Raw genomic sequence first — 18,494 nt, forward strand, 5'->3', positions numbered from 1 at the left:
TACCCTGTGTGCTCACCGCGCTGGCCCTGGGGGAGGGCTGCCGTTCTGGGAAGGTGAGGGTGGTGCTAGAACTGAGAAACAGAACCCGCACGGGGGTGGGTTACAGATGGTGTTGGGGGCAGCAGGGAGCTTTGAGTTAGGGCAGTTCCCAGGGCACAGTGCCCAAGGTGTGGCCCAGGCTGGATGGTGATGTGAGAGCGGGGATCCGTCAGGCATTTTCCATGTACAGACTCGGATTGTTCCCATCCGAGGACAGCCAGGGTTTAGGTCTCCTGCAGGGCTACCGCTCTCAAGTGCCCCTGGCATAGGACTATCCTGATGAACCACACAGATGAAGCTGGGTTTAGGGAGGGGTAGTGCATGGGATGAGCTTCTCTCGGTGGAAGGGCTGGCTGTGGAGCAGAGCCTTCAAGCAGTGCCACTCTGGCTCAGGAAAGGTAATCTGAATACTAGTGTCCTTGGTGGCTCAGTTGTTCCGAGAGCTTTGAGTACAGGGGGCCAAGCTCTATGCTTTGTATTCCCAGATGAGTGATGTAGAAGCTGGTGGTGCCACTGTTTTTCCCGATCTGGGGGCTGCGATTTGGCCAAAGAAGGTAAGTTCTAGTTTTTGTGGGTCACAGGTTGAAGCCCCCAGTTCCCATTCCCTGGCTGCTTGACTCTTACTGTGAGAGGCCTTAGCCCCTCCCTGCCTGAACTCTGACATTGTAGCCTCAGCTTCTATCTGGGGAGATGGGCTGGGAAGGGAAGTCCCTTTGGGGGAACGTGGGTTATTAAGCACCTGCCCCACCATGAAGGGTGAATACTTCTATATTGCTGGAATGCCAGAGCCCTGTCCCTTTGTACACAGGAAGGTGAGGGTTTTTCTGCCTAGGGAGGTGTTTAGGGTCAAGTCCTTGAGACCCGTATCTAAGAGTGTTGTCTGATGGGGTGTCTCTTTTTTCTAGGGCACAGCTGTATTCTGGTACAATCTCCTGCGGAGTGGGGAAGGTGACTACCGTACGAGACATGCTGCCTGTCCTGTGCTTGTGGGCTGCAAGTGGGGTGAGTGGCCTTAGCCTGGGCTCTGTGGTCAGCCTTAGACTCTGAGTTGGGAGGTGCCTGCTGCCCTATTTTTACAGTGCCAAGACTGTTTTCCTTTTTGAGTTTTTCCTTTCCCCCCTGCTAACTCGTCTCATCCAGCCATGTAGCTATCCTCAAAGCCAATTATGGGCCAGGACAGCTGGTTGGGAACATGCTCAGGGAGGCCCACAGAGCTGAGGGAGCTCTAAGGAAGAATAGTTACACAAGCACTGTAGGTCCAGGATGGCTCCCAGAGGAGTGGCCTCAGGCAGGGGTTTTGAGGGAGTAGTGGGAGAGAATTGGAATCAGAATGGGGAAGGGGTGACCCAGGAAAGCAAGGCTCACATGGAACAAGGCCCACACTAAAACTAGCATCATGGGTGTGGGGTCCAGCTGTTTTGTCCCTTGAATAAGGGGAGGCCTATGGCACAGGGACTAGAACATGAGGCTCAAGTCTGGGACCAAATTACAGAGACTGAAGCCAGAGCTTTGAGCTTTGTTCTGGAAGCACTATGGTGAACCAGAGAGAGGCTTGGGTGAGGATGATAGGAAGTGATTGCAAACAGAGGTGTTTATACCTCTTGGAGAGTTTTGGGGGTAAGAGTGGTAGGTTCATAGAAAGTTAAGCAATTAGAAACAAAATGAACAATTTCTGACTTCAGGGAAAAGAAAATATTGTACGAGAAATGTCAGCATACACTGCTGGGTGGCTCAGGTATGAGCAACATTTATGTGACATGATAATGAAAGCACTGTATTTTGATTTAATTAAAATTTGTGATTTAACACTATTGGGAAGATAGGATGTGATAAGTATGTGTTTTATAGATAGAATAAAAGAATTACAAAATTAAAAGTCAAGAGATAGCAGTATAAGCATGTTATTTAGAAATATGTGGTTAAATAGAAGAAACAATGAAAGATAATGAGTTTCCTCCTGAAGTGGGGTTTGGTAGTGGAAGGGTTGGGTAGAAAATCGCTGTTTATTCATTTTAAGCTTTGTAGACAATTTTTTTCAACTAAGTGCATTTCTACTTTAAAAGCTCTATGGCTTTAGTAGTGCATTGGGATAAATTTGTTTTATCATTCTAAGTGTCTTTGTTAAGGAATGAACTGGCGTGTCACATGGATTGGGGGCACAGCTTCAGGTGACAGACAGTGCTAGCACCAGCTCTGCTCCTCTGCTGCCCAAAGTATACACACTGGGTCGGCTGGCCCCCAGGTCTTGACGTTGATGTCCAGGCCCTCCACAGTCCTGACAGGCTTCCTCGCCCTTGGCTTCTATATCTCATTTCCTTCCCAGTAATATCAAGCTGCTTGGGGTCCCTCATACATGCCAGAGTGGTTCATGCCTTGATGTCTTTCTCATCCTGTTCCCACTTCTTGGACCACCTTGATAAAGGAGTCATCTGGTATATCCATCTTCTTCCCTGGATAACTCCTGTTCAGTATCATGTCCCAGCCTGGAGTCTCCTCTTCATGGTTAGATGCTCTTTGGTTCAGTTTCCATGGCAATGTACACGTATGTATCTTTTATCAACTTTGAACAGTTATCTATTTATACAGAGCTCTTCCTTACCAGCTCATGAGCAACTTGAGGTATGAGACCATATCTTACTCATGTTTGAGTTCCAAGGCCCAGTGTGGGGTTCATCATGAAGGAGTCATTCATTCTAGCTGCTAAACTAACCAACAGGATTGTAACATACTTTCCTTTTGTTCACAGTCTCCAATAAGTGGTTCCATGAACGAGGACAGGAGTTCTTGAGGCCATGTGGATCAACAGAAGTTGACTGACTTCGTTTTCTGCGCCTCCCTTTCCTGGCCCTACAGCCCATGTCATCCTCAAGTTCAACATGACAGACACCTTTGTATGTTCCAGGCCCTATCACTTGGGACTTTGTTGGAATAAGTGTTTGTCTTGAGCGAAGGGAGAACCGACTGGGGAGGGTCCTGGGTGACCTGGGTCCTGACCTCTCTGGTCAGCCTGTGCCACCTCTGGCCACAAAAGTTGGGTCAGGGTGGCTGCAGCAGAATCAGGCTATCTAGCACCTAGCAAGGTGCCTTTGTACCTCAGATGTTTTAGGTGTGAGGTGTTTTCAGTGAACCAAAGTTCTGATACCTTGTTTACATGTTTGTTTTTATGGCATTTCAATCAATGTGGCTTTAACCAAAAAATAAAGTGTCCCTGCCAGAAGCCTTAAAGAGCCTTATTCGGAATCTTTTTTAAGATGGGGGAGCTTATACCACATTCATAATTTCTTTCCTATGCATCTCCTCTTTGCTGGGAGAATCTGGGTAGTGAATACTTGATTGGCGAAACCTTGACCTTGGGTTCTAGATCTGGTTTCAACACTTACAGTTCTATACTTCGGTATCCTTTCTGGAAAGTGAGGGAAACAGTCTCTCCTTGCTTTCCAGAGAACATAGTGATCATGTATGTTCATGACTGTTTTGCTGTTAAAATCTGAAAATTTTTTTTGAAGTTTCTTATTTAAAAATTTGGAGATACATTGAACTGTGAAACCTAGATGTACAATTTAAAGAATATGAAGGTGAACACGAGCACTCATGTGACCACCACCCAGGTTAGAGAAGGGATCATTTTCAAATTTGCTCCTCAGGAGTCCCTTGTAACGCTCTTCTGGGTCCTATCTCTTGTCCTGCTTCCAGTACCTTAGTGGTAACCATTGTCTAGTGATTTGTGGTAATTACTTCTTTGTGCTTTGTAATTTTACTACCTACTTCCCTAAATAAGTAGTTACTTTGTTTTCCCTGATTTTGAATGTTTTGTGATGGAATCGTGTATTTTTTTTTAAAGATTTTATTTATTTATTTGACAGAGAGAAATCACAAGTAGACGGAGAGGCAGGCAGAGAGAGAGAGAGGGAAGCAGGCTCCCTGCCAAGCAAAGAGCCCGATGCGGGACTCGATCCCAGGACCCTGAGATCATGACCTGAGCCGAAGGCAGCGGCCTGACCCACTGAGCCACCCAGGCGCCCAGAATCGTGTATTTTTAAGGGTGTTGAGCTTCTTTTATTTAATAGACACATCTTTTTAAGATTCATTCCTGTTGTATAGCTCTGGTGTGTTTTAATTTGTAGGGCTGCTTCAGTTTTGTTAATGTGACAGTACATAACGTAGCCAATGTACTGCTAATAGATAATTTGAACTGGTTTCAATCTTTGTATATTATAAAAACTACTTTTTACATTTTTATACATGATTCCTGGTACACATAAACACATTTCTATAGAATATATACCTAGTAGTGGATAATGTGGAGTTTTAGTAGTTAGTCCTCAACTTTAACATATAATGTATTCCAGAGTGGTTATCCATACTGTCATCAGGAGTGAATGAGAATTCTTGTTATTCCAACCTTCTCTAGTATCTGGTATTGTCGAACTTCTGCATTTTAGCTAGCATTTTTTTTTTTTTTTTTTTTTTTTAATATTTTATTTATTTATTTGACAGAGAGAGATCACAAGTAGGCAGAGAGGCAGGCAGAGAGAGAGGAAGGGAAGCAGGCCCCCTGCTGAGCAGAGAGCCCGATGTGGGACTCGATCCCAGGACCCTGAGATCATGACCTGAGCCGAAGGCAGCGGCTTAACCCACTGAGCCACCCAGGCGCCCTTAGCTAGCATTTTTAAAAAAAGATTTTATTTATTTATTTTGAGAGACAGAGAATGAGCAAGTGAGGGAGAGAAAGTACAGGCTGGAGGAGGGACAGAGGGAGAGGAAGAAACAGGGTCCCCACTGAGCAGAGAGCCCAATAAGGGGCTCAATCCCAGGGCCCTGGGGGTCATGACCTGAGCGAAAGGCAGATGCTTAACTGACTGAGCCACCCAGGCGTCAGGCGCCACAGATAGCTTATTATATGCATATTATTATCTATTTTAACATCATTATTGATGACATTGAATACCTTTTTATTAGTCCCTAGGTTTTGTCTTTAACTGTCTTTTCAAGTCTTTATCTTACTGATTGACTAGAACTTTTAGCATATTATAGACATAAGCTCTTTGATGGCTATGGGTTTTCAAGTATCTTTCCCTTTTTTACAAGTATCCTCCTTTTTCTAGTTTGTCTTTTCAGTCTAAGTTTTGTCTTCTGATGAACAGAAGTTCTTAATTTTTATGTCAGATTTATCAAGCTTTCCCTTTTTGATTTAATACTTTTTATATTTTGTTTAAGAAATTGTTCTATTCTCCAAAATGATAAAGGTATTTCCTATATTCTTTGCCAAAAGCATTATAGTCTTGTCTTTTACGTTAATGTCTTTCACATACCTGGGTTTTATTTTTCTTGGTGCAAGGGCCTACTTAAAATCTTCTTGCGTATTTTGTTAGGATAGAATAGGATTATGCTATAGTAGTAATCAAACCTCTAACTCTCAGTGGCTTTTAATATATAAAATGAGAACTCTTCTAAAAAGAATTGCTGGGATTGGGCACCTGTCACTTATCTAATGCCATGTAATCTTCTAGACCTTCTATTGGCAGATCCTAAAAGGATGTCAGCTGGTGAAGGAGTATGGGAAGCACAATTTACAGAGTTGCAACTCCAGTATAGCAGCAAGAGTACGGAAAGATTTGCTTAGAGCTGAGAAACAATGGAAAAATTATTGGCATGCTAGGTGGGTCATCTTCACTCCCGCCATTTGACAGTCTTCAAGCTTCTCGAAGGTATATAGTAGTCTCTTTAATCAGTTTTGGAAAACTATTAAGCCATTTTCTCTCTCTCTCTTTATTTTAAGGATTTATTTATTTATTTGACAGAGAGATAGAGAGCAAAAGTAGGCAGAGCAGCAGGCAGAGGGAGATGGAGAAGCAGGCTCTCCATCGAGCAGAGAGCCCAATGTGGGGCTCGACCCTGGGATCGTGACCCAAGCCAAAGGCAGCTGCTTAGGTGACTGAGCTACCCAGGCATCCCCATTTTCTCTTTTAATATTTTCTGTGTTCCTTCTGGAACTCTGATTATATGTAAATTAGACTATATCATACTATTCTTAACTCTTAACCTGCTTTCATTTTTTTTTATAACTATACTATATTTTGGTTAATTTTTACAATTGTTTTCTAGTTTATTCTCATCTTTTTTTTAAAAAAGATTTTTTAATTTCTTTATTTGACAGAGAGATCACAAGTAGGCAGAGAGGCAGGCAGAGAGAGAGGAGGAAGCAGGCTCCCTGCTGAGCAGAGAGCCCTGTGCAGGGCTTGATCCTAGGACCCTGAGATCATGACCTGAGTGGAAGGCAGAGGCTAAACCCACCCAGGGGCCCAGTTTATTCTCTTTTCTATTAAATTCTTCTACATGTTTTTCTTTAGCCAGCTTAAAGATGAAATTCCACCATTTCTAGGCTTACACCATTCCTGTTGAAAATTCAGCTCTTTTGTCCTTTTGTTACTCCTTTGAAAATAATTCCCACCCCACATCCCTTCCCTGCTGTCTGCTTTTTAAGACTTTTGTTATGGTTTTTGGTGGTTTTACTATGATGTGCTGATGGTGGGTTTCTTGTTATTTTCTGCTTGAGGTGTACAGGGTTTCTGAATTTGTAGGTTGTCTTTAATCAGTTTTGGAAATTTCTAAGACATTATTCAAATACTGTTACAGTCGCATTTTTTCGTGTCTCCTCTGAGACTCCAATAATCTGGATGTTAGACATTTTCAGTTTCAGGTTTGATACTCTTCTCTTGTTTCTCAACCTTTTTTCCCCACTCGTGTTTTACTAAATATTTTCTATTCATCTGTCTTCCAGTTAATTTTTTTTTTTTTAAAGATTTTATTTATTTATTTGACAGAGAGAGATCACAAGTAGGCAGAGAGGCAGGCAGAGAGAGAGAGAGGAGGAAGCAGGCTCCCTGCTGAGCAGAGAGCCCGATGTGGGACTCGATCCCAGGACCCTGAGATCATGACCTGAGCCGAAGGCAGCGGCTTAACCCACTGAGCCACCCAGGCGCCCCAATGTCTTCCAGTTAATTTATCACTTGTCCTAAACCCATCTACTGAGTTCCTAATTTCAGTTCTTATATTTTTCAGTTCTAGAATATCTACCCATTCAATTTCTAATAGATTCTAATTCTCCAGGGAACTAATCTTTGTGTTTTATCCATGTTTTTCTCCAAGTAATGAATCAGCTATTTAAAAGCTCTTGTCTAGGTGCCTGGGTGGCTTAGTCAGTTAAGCATCTGCTTCTGGCTCAGGTCATGATCCTGGGGTGTTAGGATTGAGTCCTGCACTTGGCTCCCTGCTCAGCAGTGAGTCTGCTTCTCCCTCTGCCTTTCCCTCCCGCTCCTGATCTCTCTTTTGCTCTCTCTCAAATAAGTAAAATCTTTAAAAAAAAAAAAAAATAAGTTCTTGTCTGATAACTCCATGATAAAAATTTTCTGTAGATCTTTTTTTTTCCTCTCTCTTGGCTGCTGATCATTTAGTCCTTTCTATTGGTATGGCTGATAAATTTTGACTGGATGCTCGACATTGTGTGTGACGAATTATAGAGTCTCTGGATGGTGACAATGTCCTACACAATGGGTTCATCCTTTCCCTCTACTAGGCAGAGTGGGGACTGATCCACTTAATCTAATCAGAGTCTCAGCCAACTTAATTAAGACTGGGTTTCAGTTTTCTTGACTCTACTTCTCGTTTATCCTCATTCCCCACTCCCCTGCTTGAGAGTTAGTCCTCTAGGGGTTTTCCAGTTGAGAGCCCAGAGTGCTAACTGGATCTGGCCCTCTGTCAGTTGTACAGCTCTAATCTTTGTATCCTTAGTATCTAGATACTGCCTGAAAAATGCATTTTCTTTTTAGGTTTTCCTCCTTAGCTTTACATTCTGCATAGCTTCAGAATTCAGAAAATGTCTAATGGGTGAACAGGCTGAGTGGTTGACTAAGCTCTCCACCCTTCCCTTCTATTCAATATTCAACAAATTAGTCTAATTTTTGCCTTTTATTACCCCTTGAGACTGCCACTATGTCTGATGGTTTCTCTGCCTCTTAGCAACTGCCCATTTCTTGGATCCTTTATCTGCATTCTCAGTTTTTATGCCATGCCTATAATCAGAACATGATCTAAGGATAAAAGAAACTAAGGACTTTTCGCTCACCAACTTGAGAATCATTCTTTCCTGGGATTTTGATGCTCAAGTCCTATTTTAGCAATCCTCTGGTGCCTTAAAACAGATTTTTAAAAGGTTTTATGCAGCTGTCATGATTCTGTTTGACCACAAGCAACTTGGTTCTGTTGGTCCACCAGAATCTACTCCTTCTTAGCTGGGAGTGGATGTCTCTTGTTCTTTTGAGTTTAAAATTCATTTCATGTGAAATAAAACAGAGATACAGAAAAACTTATCTTTGGTATCTTCCTTTGTTATATGGCCTAACAAGATGTTTCACATTAATTTTGAACATTTCCTGCTTTAAGCATGGAGTCAACCATTAAGGAATCTGTTATTTCTTGGTGCTTACCTACCAATCTCATTGTGGTCCTGGAAACAAAGGACAAAATTAGAGACAGGAAACTATTTTCAGTAATCTTTATTAACTTAGCTTAGCATTAACATGTTCAATATGGCACTAAAGAGTTGAGCATTTCACTATGCATTTGGGAATTTGCTAGGCAAATTCAGTTTAGAGTAACAGGTTTTTAGGCAAACCTTTAGAATAACAAGCTGGAGCTCAGAAAGGTTAGGTAATGTACCTGAAGTCACATGAGATTTCAATGCTGGTCAGTGAAAAGCTTGGGAGTCAAATCCTGATCTGGAAGCTGCCCAAAGCCTTTGCTCAAAATAATTTGTATTTTGGGGGCACCTGGGTGGCTCAGTTGGCTGAGCATCTGACTCTTAGTTTCAGCTCAGGTTGTGATCTCAGGGTGGTGAGAGTGAGCCCCATGTTGGGCTCTGCACTCAGTATGGAATCTGCTTAGGACTCTCAGCCCCTTCCCGTGCACATACTCTCTCTCAAATAAGTAAATCTTTATTTTTACATTTCATCCATGTAACAGTTATAAAATGATATGGAAGCAAAGATAAAATACTGCTTTTACCTTTAAATAATTTGGAGTAATGTAAAAGATTCCTAAATAGATAAGTAAAATAGAAGTCTGACAACAGAGAACCAAGTGCTTGAGTAACAGGAAAGTATCTGATTTAACCAGGAAGTTGGCATTACAGTAGGCAACATTAGATCTGGGGCTTGAAGCTTATGTAAAAATTTGCTTTCTCTGCTATCCCAGTTAAAAATACATGCACATGGTTGGGGCGCCTGCGTGGCTCAGTGGGTTAAGCCACTGCCTTCGGCTCAGGTCATGATCTCAGGGTCCTGGGATCGAGTCCCACATCGGGCTCTCTGCTCAGCGGGGAGCCTGCTTCTCTCTCTCTCTCTCTCTCTCTCTCTCTCTCTGCCAGCCTCTCTACCTACCTGTGATCTCTTTCTGTCAAATAAATAAATAAAATCTTAAAAAAAAAATACATGCACATGGCTTTGAAATTAAAGAACAAGAGCTAACCATGAATAATTTTCCCCACCCTATTGCTCTCCTCTGCTACCTCTTTCCATTGACTGTTTTCATTTTCCCAAATGTAAATCATATGCTTGCAAAGCGCTATCTCGATTTTAAAACTTTGGAAATTTGAGAGATGATCATCTAGCTATTTTCACTATCCTTCATTACATCTTACCCACCCTTTGCAACTTTTTGATAGTTCTACTATTTATAGTCCTCTCTTGGTTGCCTAGTAACATAAATGTCCTTTTTGTTCTCTGCGTAGGCTTAAGGTTGTTTTGTACAACAGTCTAATTTGTGAGATGAAGATCCAGACTACTGTTTGACCAAACAACTGGTCACAACAGTCTAGGCAAGTTGGCATATAAAATTCACCATTACATGCCCATTTACTTCACAACTTGTCAGTTTAGACATTGTTTTCATTTCCAGGATAAGTAGATTAGTACTAAAAGTTGAAAAACCAATTACTGTTTATTTAATTGAACTTGCTATAATATTGATATAGCTATCATAAAAAGGAATTTGTGCTGTATTTGTCTAATAAAATTCAAAACAAATTTATAAATTTTATGTTTGCTAGGGCTGTCATAATAAAATAACACAGACAAAGTGGCTTAAACAACAGACATTTATTTTCTCACAGTTCTGGAAGCCAGAAGTCCAAGATTAAGGTGTGGAAAGTTCGGTTGTTTTTGAGGTCTCTCTCTAGCTTGCAGATGGCCACATGCTTACTAAGTCCTCGCTCTGGACACCCCTTGGTCTGTGTGTTGTGTATGACCTCAACTCCTCTTAAAAGGATACTAGTCATATTATTTAGAGCCCAGCAATAATGACCTCATTTTATCTTAACTACCTCTTTAAGACCCTAGGTCCAAATACAGTCATATTGCATTCCAAGGTACTGGGGGTTAGAACTTCAACATAATCAATTTTAGGAGAAACATACAATGCTATTTGAAAACTGTGTCAGATTGAAACGCTACTGGGAATAAAGGAAGTAACATACTTTTCCTTATTCTTTGTAAACCAGATGTAGCCCACCTTGAACAAATGTGTCAGATGATTATGTGTGCAGGAAGACTGTCTTAAGGGATGAAAGTTTTACTGGTTTTATTGAAAAGATAGAAGGACATGGGCTAGCTAACAAAATTTTTAAATTGGGGGCGCCTGGGTGGCTCCCTATGACCATATACAAAGTATGTTACCTACGTAATAGAAGGCCTATTTATTCCTTTGCTTTTAAGAAATGAGAGCAAGTACTCTGAAAGTATGTTTGTTTAATGTAAAACATTAGCAAGAGATATGAATATATGTCTTGAACTTGAAAAGAGACTGGAAATGAACAGATCACTGATGAGTGTATCAACTATTATAGGAAATATGTTTACCAAATAGAAGTTAAAGAAGATTACAGATGTTCTAGAAATGGAGATGTCTTCAAATATTTTAAATTGGAGAACTTATTTTCTATGGAGAAAGGCTATTTTCTATGAATACATCTGATTAACAAAAAGCAAAGAGTAGCCTGATGGTTTAAATCCTGTGGAAATTCCATCTGAGAAGGTTTTAGGCAGCAAACAATTTTGTAATTATAAAACCAGCATTGTGCTTGGATCCTGTAAAACAGATTCACAAATTTTTCTTAGTGGAATCCTATCCAAATATGTAAGTGGTCTTGGGAAAAAAAATTTTTTTGGTGGTGGGGGGATTTTTTTAAAATACTACCAGTCACAGTGGAGGCATCCTACAAAACAAATTTCAATAAACCAATGTTAATTAAAAATTACTTAGGATTAAAAAATTATTTAAGATTGTATTTGGTCAGGAGAAGTAAGTCTTGAAAAATTTGTGAGCTTCCGTTAAATCCAGGAAAATTAATTGATAGTATTTCTTTTTTGGTCTAAATATTTAAATTTTAAAATAATGTGAATTTCAAGTCACCAGCTTTTCAGTTTTTCACTATTTAAAACTATTTGGGGAACATTAACCACTAAACACACAAACACACACAAAAACATGTATGTAAGAGGCACATGTTTCTTTTGCCTCAGGCTCCAATAAGGCTTGGCACAGCACTGTTCCTGTTTCCAAACTTGGCGTCTGAACCCTAGCGTTATGGTTGCCAGATTTAGCAAATAAAAAATACAGGACACCCAGTTAAACTTCAATTTCAGGCGAAAAACGAGTTGCATAAGCTATACCAAAAAGTCGTTGCCTTTCGAAACTTCCAATTTAAGTGGGTATCCTGCATACTACCTGGCAACCCTAAACATAATTATGTTACATGGTTGAGAAAGCTGCCTCCTCCTTGGTCCAATTTTTCTGTCGCGCCAAAAACTCGTCACTCCTGCTGCTGGTTTTGCAGGGGTGACTCGGGCTCACAAGAGGACAGTGTCCTGCTGAGCGGCCTGTAGGCACCTCGGATCCCTACCAGGTCTGAGAGACTCGGAGTCGGCACCCATCACCCTTCCGGCTGCCTCTGCCCCGGCTACACTAGCTTCCTCAGGGCCCTTGCGCTTGCTGGTCCCTCTTCCCTGGAAAGTTCTTCTTCTAGATAGTCACTTAGTTAGCGCCCTCATTCCCTTTGGGCTGATCAAATACCATGTTACCAGGAAGGCATATCAGGTGACTAAGATAACTACTACGAAGGAACTGCGTCCTCATCCCCCCTCCCTGATTTGTTTTTCTTTATAGCACTTACCACCCCTCGTTAAATAATATATTTACTTGCGTGTTAGCTTATGGTAGGTATCCTTCAATTGGAATAGAAGCTTCTTGAGGGAAGCAGCTTTGTGTTTCCACGCGTTTGTCATGCTACAACGGGCTTCCTGCTCGCTGGACTGTACCTGGATGAGGACTGGCGCTGGGTGGGAGAAGCGCCAGGAAGGGGCGGGGCTTGTGTGGTTGCCTCCGGAAGGAACCGTGCCAAAGGTTTCTGGAAAAGTTTTGGGGCGATGGCGGCCTTCCAAGAGGTGAAGGTGAGAGATGGTATGGGGTAGTGAAACCTGGGTAATACAGTAACCCACGGGTGCTCTGACTTGAGGATTGTGACCGCTTTTCCTTTCAGCGTGTCCAGGTGGAGCAGCAGGTCAGGACCCGCTTGGCGAGGCTGCGGAGGGCCCGTGTGAGCTCTGTTCCTGTGAGGGCCTTGCTCGACAGGGAGCGGTGTGTGAGCCGGGAGGAGGGGTGTATAGGTTCCCAGTGGTATCTTGGAAATAGTTTTTTTTTTTTTTTTTTGATATTTTATTTATTTATTTGTCAGAGAGAGAGAGAGAGAGAGAGAGAGAGAGTGAGCACTGGCAGACGGAAGCGGCTCCCTGCCGAGCAAGGAGCCCGATGTGGGACTCGATCCCAGGACGCTGGGATCATGACCTGAGCCGAAGGCAGCTGCTTAACCAACTGAGCCACCCAGGCGTCCCTTGGAAATCGTTTTTAAGACTGAGGCTACTTCGTGGAGGTTTTTGTTTTTTAAGATTTTATTTATTTATTTGACAGACAGAGAGAGATCACAAGCAGGCAAAGAGGCAGAGAGAGAGGCGGAAGCAGGCTCCGGGCTGAGCAGAGAGCCCAATGTGGGGCTCCATGCCAGGACCCTGGGATCACGACCTGAGCCGAAGGCAGAGGATTTAACTCACCCAGGCGCCCCTCCTTGAGGTTTATTTAGCTTTTGTGCAGATTCATTATTCTTTTGAAGTGAGGGAAAATAAATTATTTTACGTATATATGTTTTTAAGTAAGCTTCCGGCCCAACGTGGGGCTTGAACTCAGGACCTTAAGATCAAGCTCTGAGCTGAGGTCAAGAGTTGTATGTTCAACTGACTGAGCCACCCAGCACCCCAAAGATAACTTTTTTGGTAAATCGTTTGAGAGTAAAGAGAAGTATGCGGTTGGAAAAAGCCATAGGCATTAGACAAAGCCAAAATCTTGTGTTTCGAGGGACTCTCTTAGTGCCTATCTGAAAGTGCTTTTGTAATATGGAGGATCAGTGGCCTCCCCCCACCCCCACCACAGAGGTCTACCTTGTCTGATGTTACTGTCGCCTCTGAAAAATCTTTCCTTACCTCGTGAATTTGCTTTACCTCTACCACCCTAAAGTAATAACCAAACCCTCCCTTGTACATTACGGGCTCTTGGTTGTTATCTTTTCTATCTACTTGATTTAATTGTCAAGCTGCTTAAAACTATATTACTGTGTTTATTGCCCTCTCACTTCCCTGTCTTCATTTTCTGACACAGTAAGTCTAATCCAGCTAATTTCCTGAAATTTTCTGGTCAGGTGGTCAGGGTCCTCCTAGTGGACAAATTCAGTAGGTATTTTTGACTTTTTTTTTTCTTTTGGTTAGTTGAAGCACACTGAGTGATTCTTGGTTCTCCCTTTTTCTCCAGCCTCCCTTCCTGGCTCTTCTTCATCAGCTAACCTTTCAAACACAAGAATGGAATGTTTGGGTCATTGGAATTTACTAGATTATGGCACTTTGTTAAAACAGTAGTATCTTCTGTCTGACCAGCCATGTGTGAGAGTTTCCATTGCACTGTTTCCCTTACCATATCTTTGTGTTTGTCACACTCTTGAATTTTAGACTTTCTACTGGTGTGTGATTTTATCTTGTAGTTTTGTTTTGCATTTCTCTGATTATGAATGATACTGAACACATTTCATATATTTATTGGCCATTTGGATATTATTTTATGAGTTCTTTTTGGTCTAGTGCATTTTTCTATAGTTTTTCTTAATCATCTGTACGGATACTTTACATATTCTGAATGCTAGCTTTATACTGCATTGTATGTTGCAAAGATATGCTCTTGCTTTAATGACTTGTCTTTTCTCTCTTGGTGATAATTCTTGTTTTGTTTTGTTTTGTTTTGAAGAGAAATACCAGGCTTTCTTCCTAAGGTCATTTAGCAAAAGCAGAATAACACTAGGACAATGCCCTGTTTAAGTTGGCTTAGTTCCTCATTTCCAACGTTCACAGTCACTTCAGTATAATCTTTTAAAAAATTCTATAAATCATATAAAATTAATTAAGTTTTCTCTCTTTTTTCACATTTCCAGTTTTGGAAATAGCCAGCAGTAAATCATTCTCAAATGTCTATACTTGGACATATCACTTAAATATTTAGAGCATTGGTTTCTTCCAAACAATAAGGAGATACTTGTTTTATCTGCCTGTAAAGTTCATTGAACGTTGTATCAGAACTAGTTGGTACTAACTTGGACCACGATTATTCACTTTGTAAGCTCTTCCTATCCTAGTTACACAATAAGTACCATTTACTGGGTGACCTAGGGCAAGTTAACTTAATGATGCTCTGCTAATTTCCATAGCAATAGAAATTGGACAGTAGTCAATTCCATAATTTTGTTATTATAACAAATAGCCCATTGTTTAGATAGGACAATTGAAAGAATTTGTAAACAAAAGGACTTAGCAAATGATTGAGTTTTCCTAATTGGTCAGTCAAAGGAGAGAGGTATAAAGACTGTAGAGTTCTGGATGAAATTATGATATCTCAGAGAGAGGGCCCCTTACTCCCTGATTATTTTGGGGGAGTTGGGGGAGTGAGGAAGGTGTCCTGAGCCTGACCTCAAGTTACTAATAGGAAAATGAGTGTCCTGCTCATTTATTTCAGTGTGCTAAGCATAGTTGTCTTTAAGGGAAACTTTCTTGGTACTTCAGGTAATAGAAGTCCTTCAGCTTTGTTCTTTTTCAAAAGTATTTGGTTGTTTTGGATCCCTTGCATTTCCACATGAATTTTAGAATCATCTTGTCAAATTTTGCAAAAATGCCAGATGAGATTTTGATAGGGATTGCATTGAATCTCTAAATCAATTTGGGGGCATATTGCCAGCTTAATATTAAGTCTTCAGCCCACAAATACAAAATGTTTTCCATTTATTTAGAGTTTTAAACTGTTTTCTTATCTTTGTTTTGTGGTTTTCAATATGTAAGTCTTATGCTTTTGTTAAATACGTTTCTGTGTATTGCATTCTTTTTATTTTATATTTTAAATTTTATTTATTATGTTAGAGAAAGAGAGAGTACAAACAGGGAGAGCAGTAAGCAGAGGGAGAAGCAGGCTCCTCACTGAACAAGGAGCCCGATGTGGGCATCAATTCCAGGATCCTGGGATCATGACCTGAGCTGAAGGTGGCCATTTAACTGACTGAGCCACCCAGGTGTCCCTTATGGTTCTTTTAAAAAACATACGTTTGTTTTTTAAATCCCTAATGTACTGTGTTATAGTCATTTTTGGGTGTACAATATAGTGCTTCAGCAATTCTGTACAATATTCTTTGCTCATCACAATAAATGTACTCTTTATTACCCTCACCTGTTTCACTCATACCCCCACCCTCTTCCTTTCTAGTAACCACCAGTTTGTTCTCTGTAGTTAAGAGTCTGTTTTTCAGTTTGTCTCTTTTTTTCTTTATTTGTTTTGTTTCTAGATTCCATATAAAAGTGATATCATATGATACTTGTTTTTCCCTGACTTATTTCACTTAGCATTACACCTTCTCGATCCATCCATGTTGCAGAAAAGTTTTCTTATGCGCTAGTGATATTCTTCCTGTGTGTGTGTGTGTGTGTGTGTGTGTGTATACCACATCTTTATCCATTTCACTGTCAGTGAACACTTGGGTTGTCTCCATATTTTGGCTATGGTAAATAATGCTTCAGTAAACATAGGAGTTCATATATCTTTCCGAATTTGTGTCTTTATGTTCTTTGGTTAATACCAGATAGAGTATTTTTTTAACCTCTAATTTTCTGAGGAACTTCCATACTAGTTTTTATAGTAGTTACACAAGGTTGCATGCCCACCAAGAGGCAAGAATGTTTCCTGTCCTCTTCATTGTCATCAATACTTATTATTTCTTGTGTTTTTGAGGTCAGCCATTCTGTCAGGTGTGAGGTGATAAACTCATGGTGGTTTTTATTTGCATTTCTCTTGATGGTGAGTGATATTGAGCATCTGTTCATGTGTCGTTGGCCACATGTATATCTTATTTGGAGAAATATCTATTTAGGTCTCTTGCCCATTTTTTTACTTGGATTTTTTTTTTAAAGATTTTATTTATTTATTTGACAGAGACAGAGAGAGAGAGCACAAGCAGGGGAGTGGCAGGCAGGGGAAGAAGATCCTTATATTGTTCCTGATGTTAGCAGGGAGTCTCCCCTCCCCCACCCACCCCAGGGCAGCGCTCAATCCCAGGACCCTAAGATTAGGACCTGAGCCAAAGGCAGACTCTTAACTGATTGAGCCTCCCAGGCACCCCTGGATTATTTGCGTTTTTTTGTGTTGTATAAGTTCTTTATATATTTTGGATAATAACGGTTTATTGAATATGTCATTTGCAAATGATGTATCTCTCATTCATTAGGTTTTCTTTTTGTTTTGATTGTTTCCCTCACTCTGCAGAAGCTTTTTATTTTGTTTTAGTCCCAGTAGTTTATTTTTGCTTTGTTTCCCTTTCCTCAGAAGACATATCCTGAAAAATGTTGCTGTGGCTGATATCTGAGAAATTACTGCTTGTGTTTTCTTCTAGGATTTTTATGGTTTCAGGTCTCACATTGAAGTCTCTATTGTATTCTTTTTGAAGCTGTTTTAAAGGGCTTGTTTTCTTAGTTTTATTTTTGTAATGTTCATTATTAGTATATATAAATACAATGGATTTTTGTGTATTGGTATTCTATGACCTTACTAAACTTTTTGATCAGTTCTAATAGTTTTCTTATGAATTTCTTGGATTTTCTGTTTGTAGTCTGTGCATCAGTTTTATGTTTTCCTTTCTACGTTTTAAAAATCATCTATTGCCTTGGCTACAATTTCCAGTACAGTGTTGAACGGAAGTGGCAAGAGTAGACATCCTTATATTGTTCCTGATGTTAGCAGGGAAGCATTCTGTCCTTCACCATTAAATATGATGCTAAATTATGAGATATTCATAATATTGTTAAAGAGAAAGTCATAGGCCCATGATAGAGTTATTTAGGTTAAGGTCCTGTGTCAACAAAACAAGATTTATATCCAACTTAACTAGTTTCAGGCTTCCAGGACTGTAATCCTTAATCACTCAACATGGACTATCCCAGGCACTACTAGGAAATTTACTGGTAGTCATTCCCTTTAGAAGGGTGACTTTGTGTAAACAGTGCATTCCTTTCTCATGAATTCCTTTTTATATGCCCTGTCCTTGTCTCTAGAAACCTTCCTTTTGTTTAACTTCGGTGGAATTCCCCTCTACTTGCTAGATGGAATGCTCCCTGATTCATGAATCATTTAAAAAAGCCAGTTAGATCCTCACATTTCTTGGTTAAATTTTGGTTTTTAATAGTTTCGGTGACAACATCAGGATCCCAAGTGAACTTTGATGGCATTTAGGGACAAGGAGAAACACAGCGGTAGCACCCCTTTTGAGTTCATAGTCTGTCTTGCCTTTTCCAAGTGCTGTTGGTAAGTCCCTCCTGAGTTTCAACCCTGCTCTTTTTTGCATTTGAGCTATTGATCTAATTGGCTTTCCAGCCCAGGGTAACAGGTCATTCTAGCCTGACAGAGGAGGTGCTAATGGTGCACTAATTCTTAGCTCTTGGTTTAGTCCTCAGTTCCACATTGGAGTCCTTTCCCCATTTCCCATTTGCAGTCCTCATTTCCTGGAGTTTGCTGGGTTAGTCCATGCAAGGAATTGCTGGTGGTGCACATGGGGCCTTCTGTTGTCCAATCCACTTTGACATATTTTGGTTAGTCCTGATGTGCTGAAGTGCACATCTATTTGTCTTGTTTTGTGTAAATAAAGGCTATTGCTAGCTGGGATCTTGGACACCAAAAAGCCCTAAAAATTGATGGGCACAGGCCAATAGGTATTAGTTCAGCTCCAAGAGACCCAAAGGCTTAGTTAATGGGATCCTTAAATTCTAGAGTCAAGG

General features: G+C 40.7%; 1 protein-coding gene across 10 annotated transcripts in view; it reads left to right on the forward strand.

Moving 5' to 3' along the window:
• Window positions 1-3,264, forward strand: part of P4HA2 (prolyl 4-hydroxylase subunit alpha 2) — a 34,777-nt gene extending 31,513 nt beyond the window's left edge. For all 10 annotated transcript variants that reach the window (XM_032336789.1, XM_032336796.1, XM_032336788.1 and 7 more), the window contains 3 exons: window positions 525-593; window positions 945-1,041; window positions 2,786-3,264. In XM_032336789.1, coding sequence (XP_032192680.1) covers window positions 525-593; window positions 945-1,041; window positions 2,786-2,856 — 237 coding nt within the window. In that variant the 3' untranslated portion in view covers window positions 2,857-3,264. The remainder of the gene's footprint in view (window positions 1-524; window positions 594-944; window positions 1,042-2,785) is intronic.
• The last annotated feature ends 15,230 nt before the right edge of the window (window positions 3,265-18,494 follow it).

The sequence above is a fragment of the Mustela erminea genome, chromosome 3, assembly GCF_009829155.1.
Source record: "Mustela erminea isolate mMusErm1 chromosome 3, mMusErm1.Pri, whole genome shotgun sequence".
Classification (NCBI taxonomy): Eukaryota; Metazoa; Chordata; class Mammalia; order Carnivora; family Mustelidae; genus Mustela; species Mustela erminea.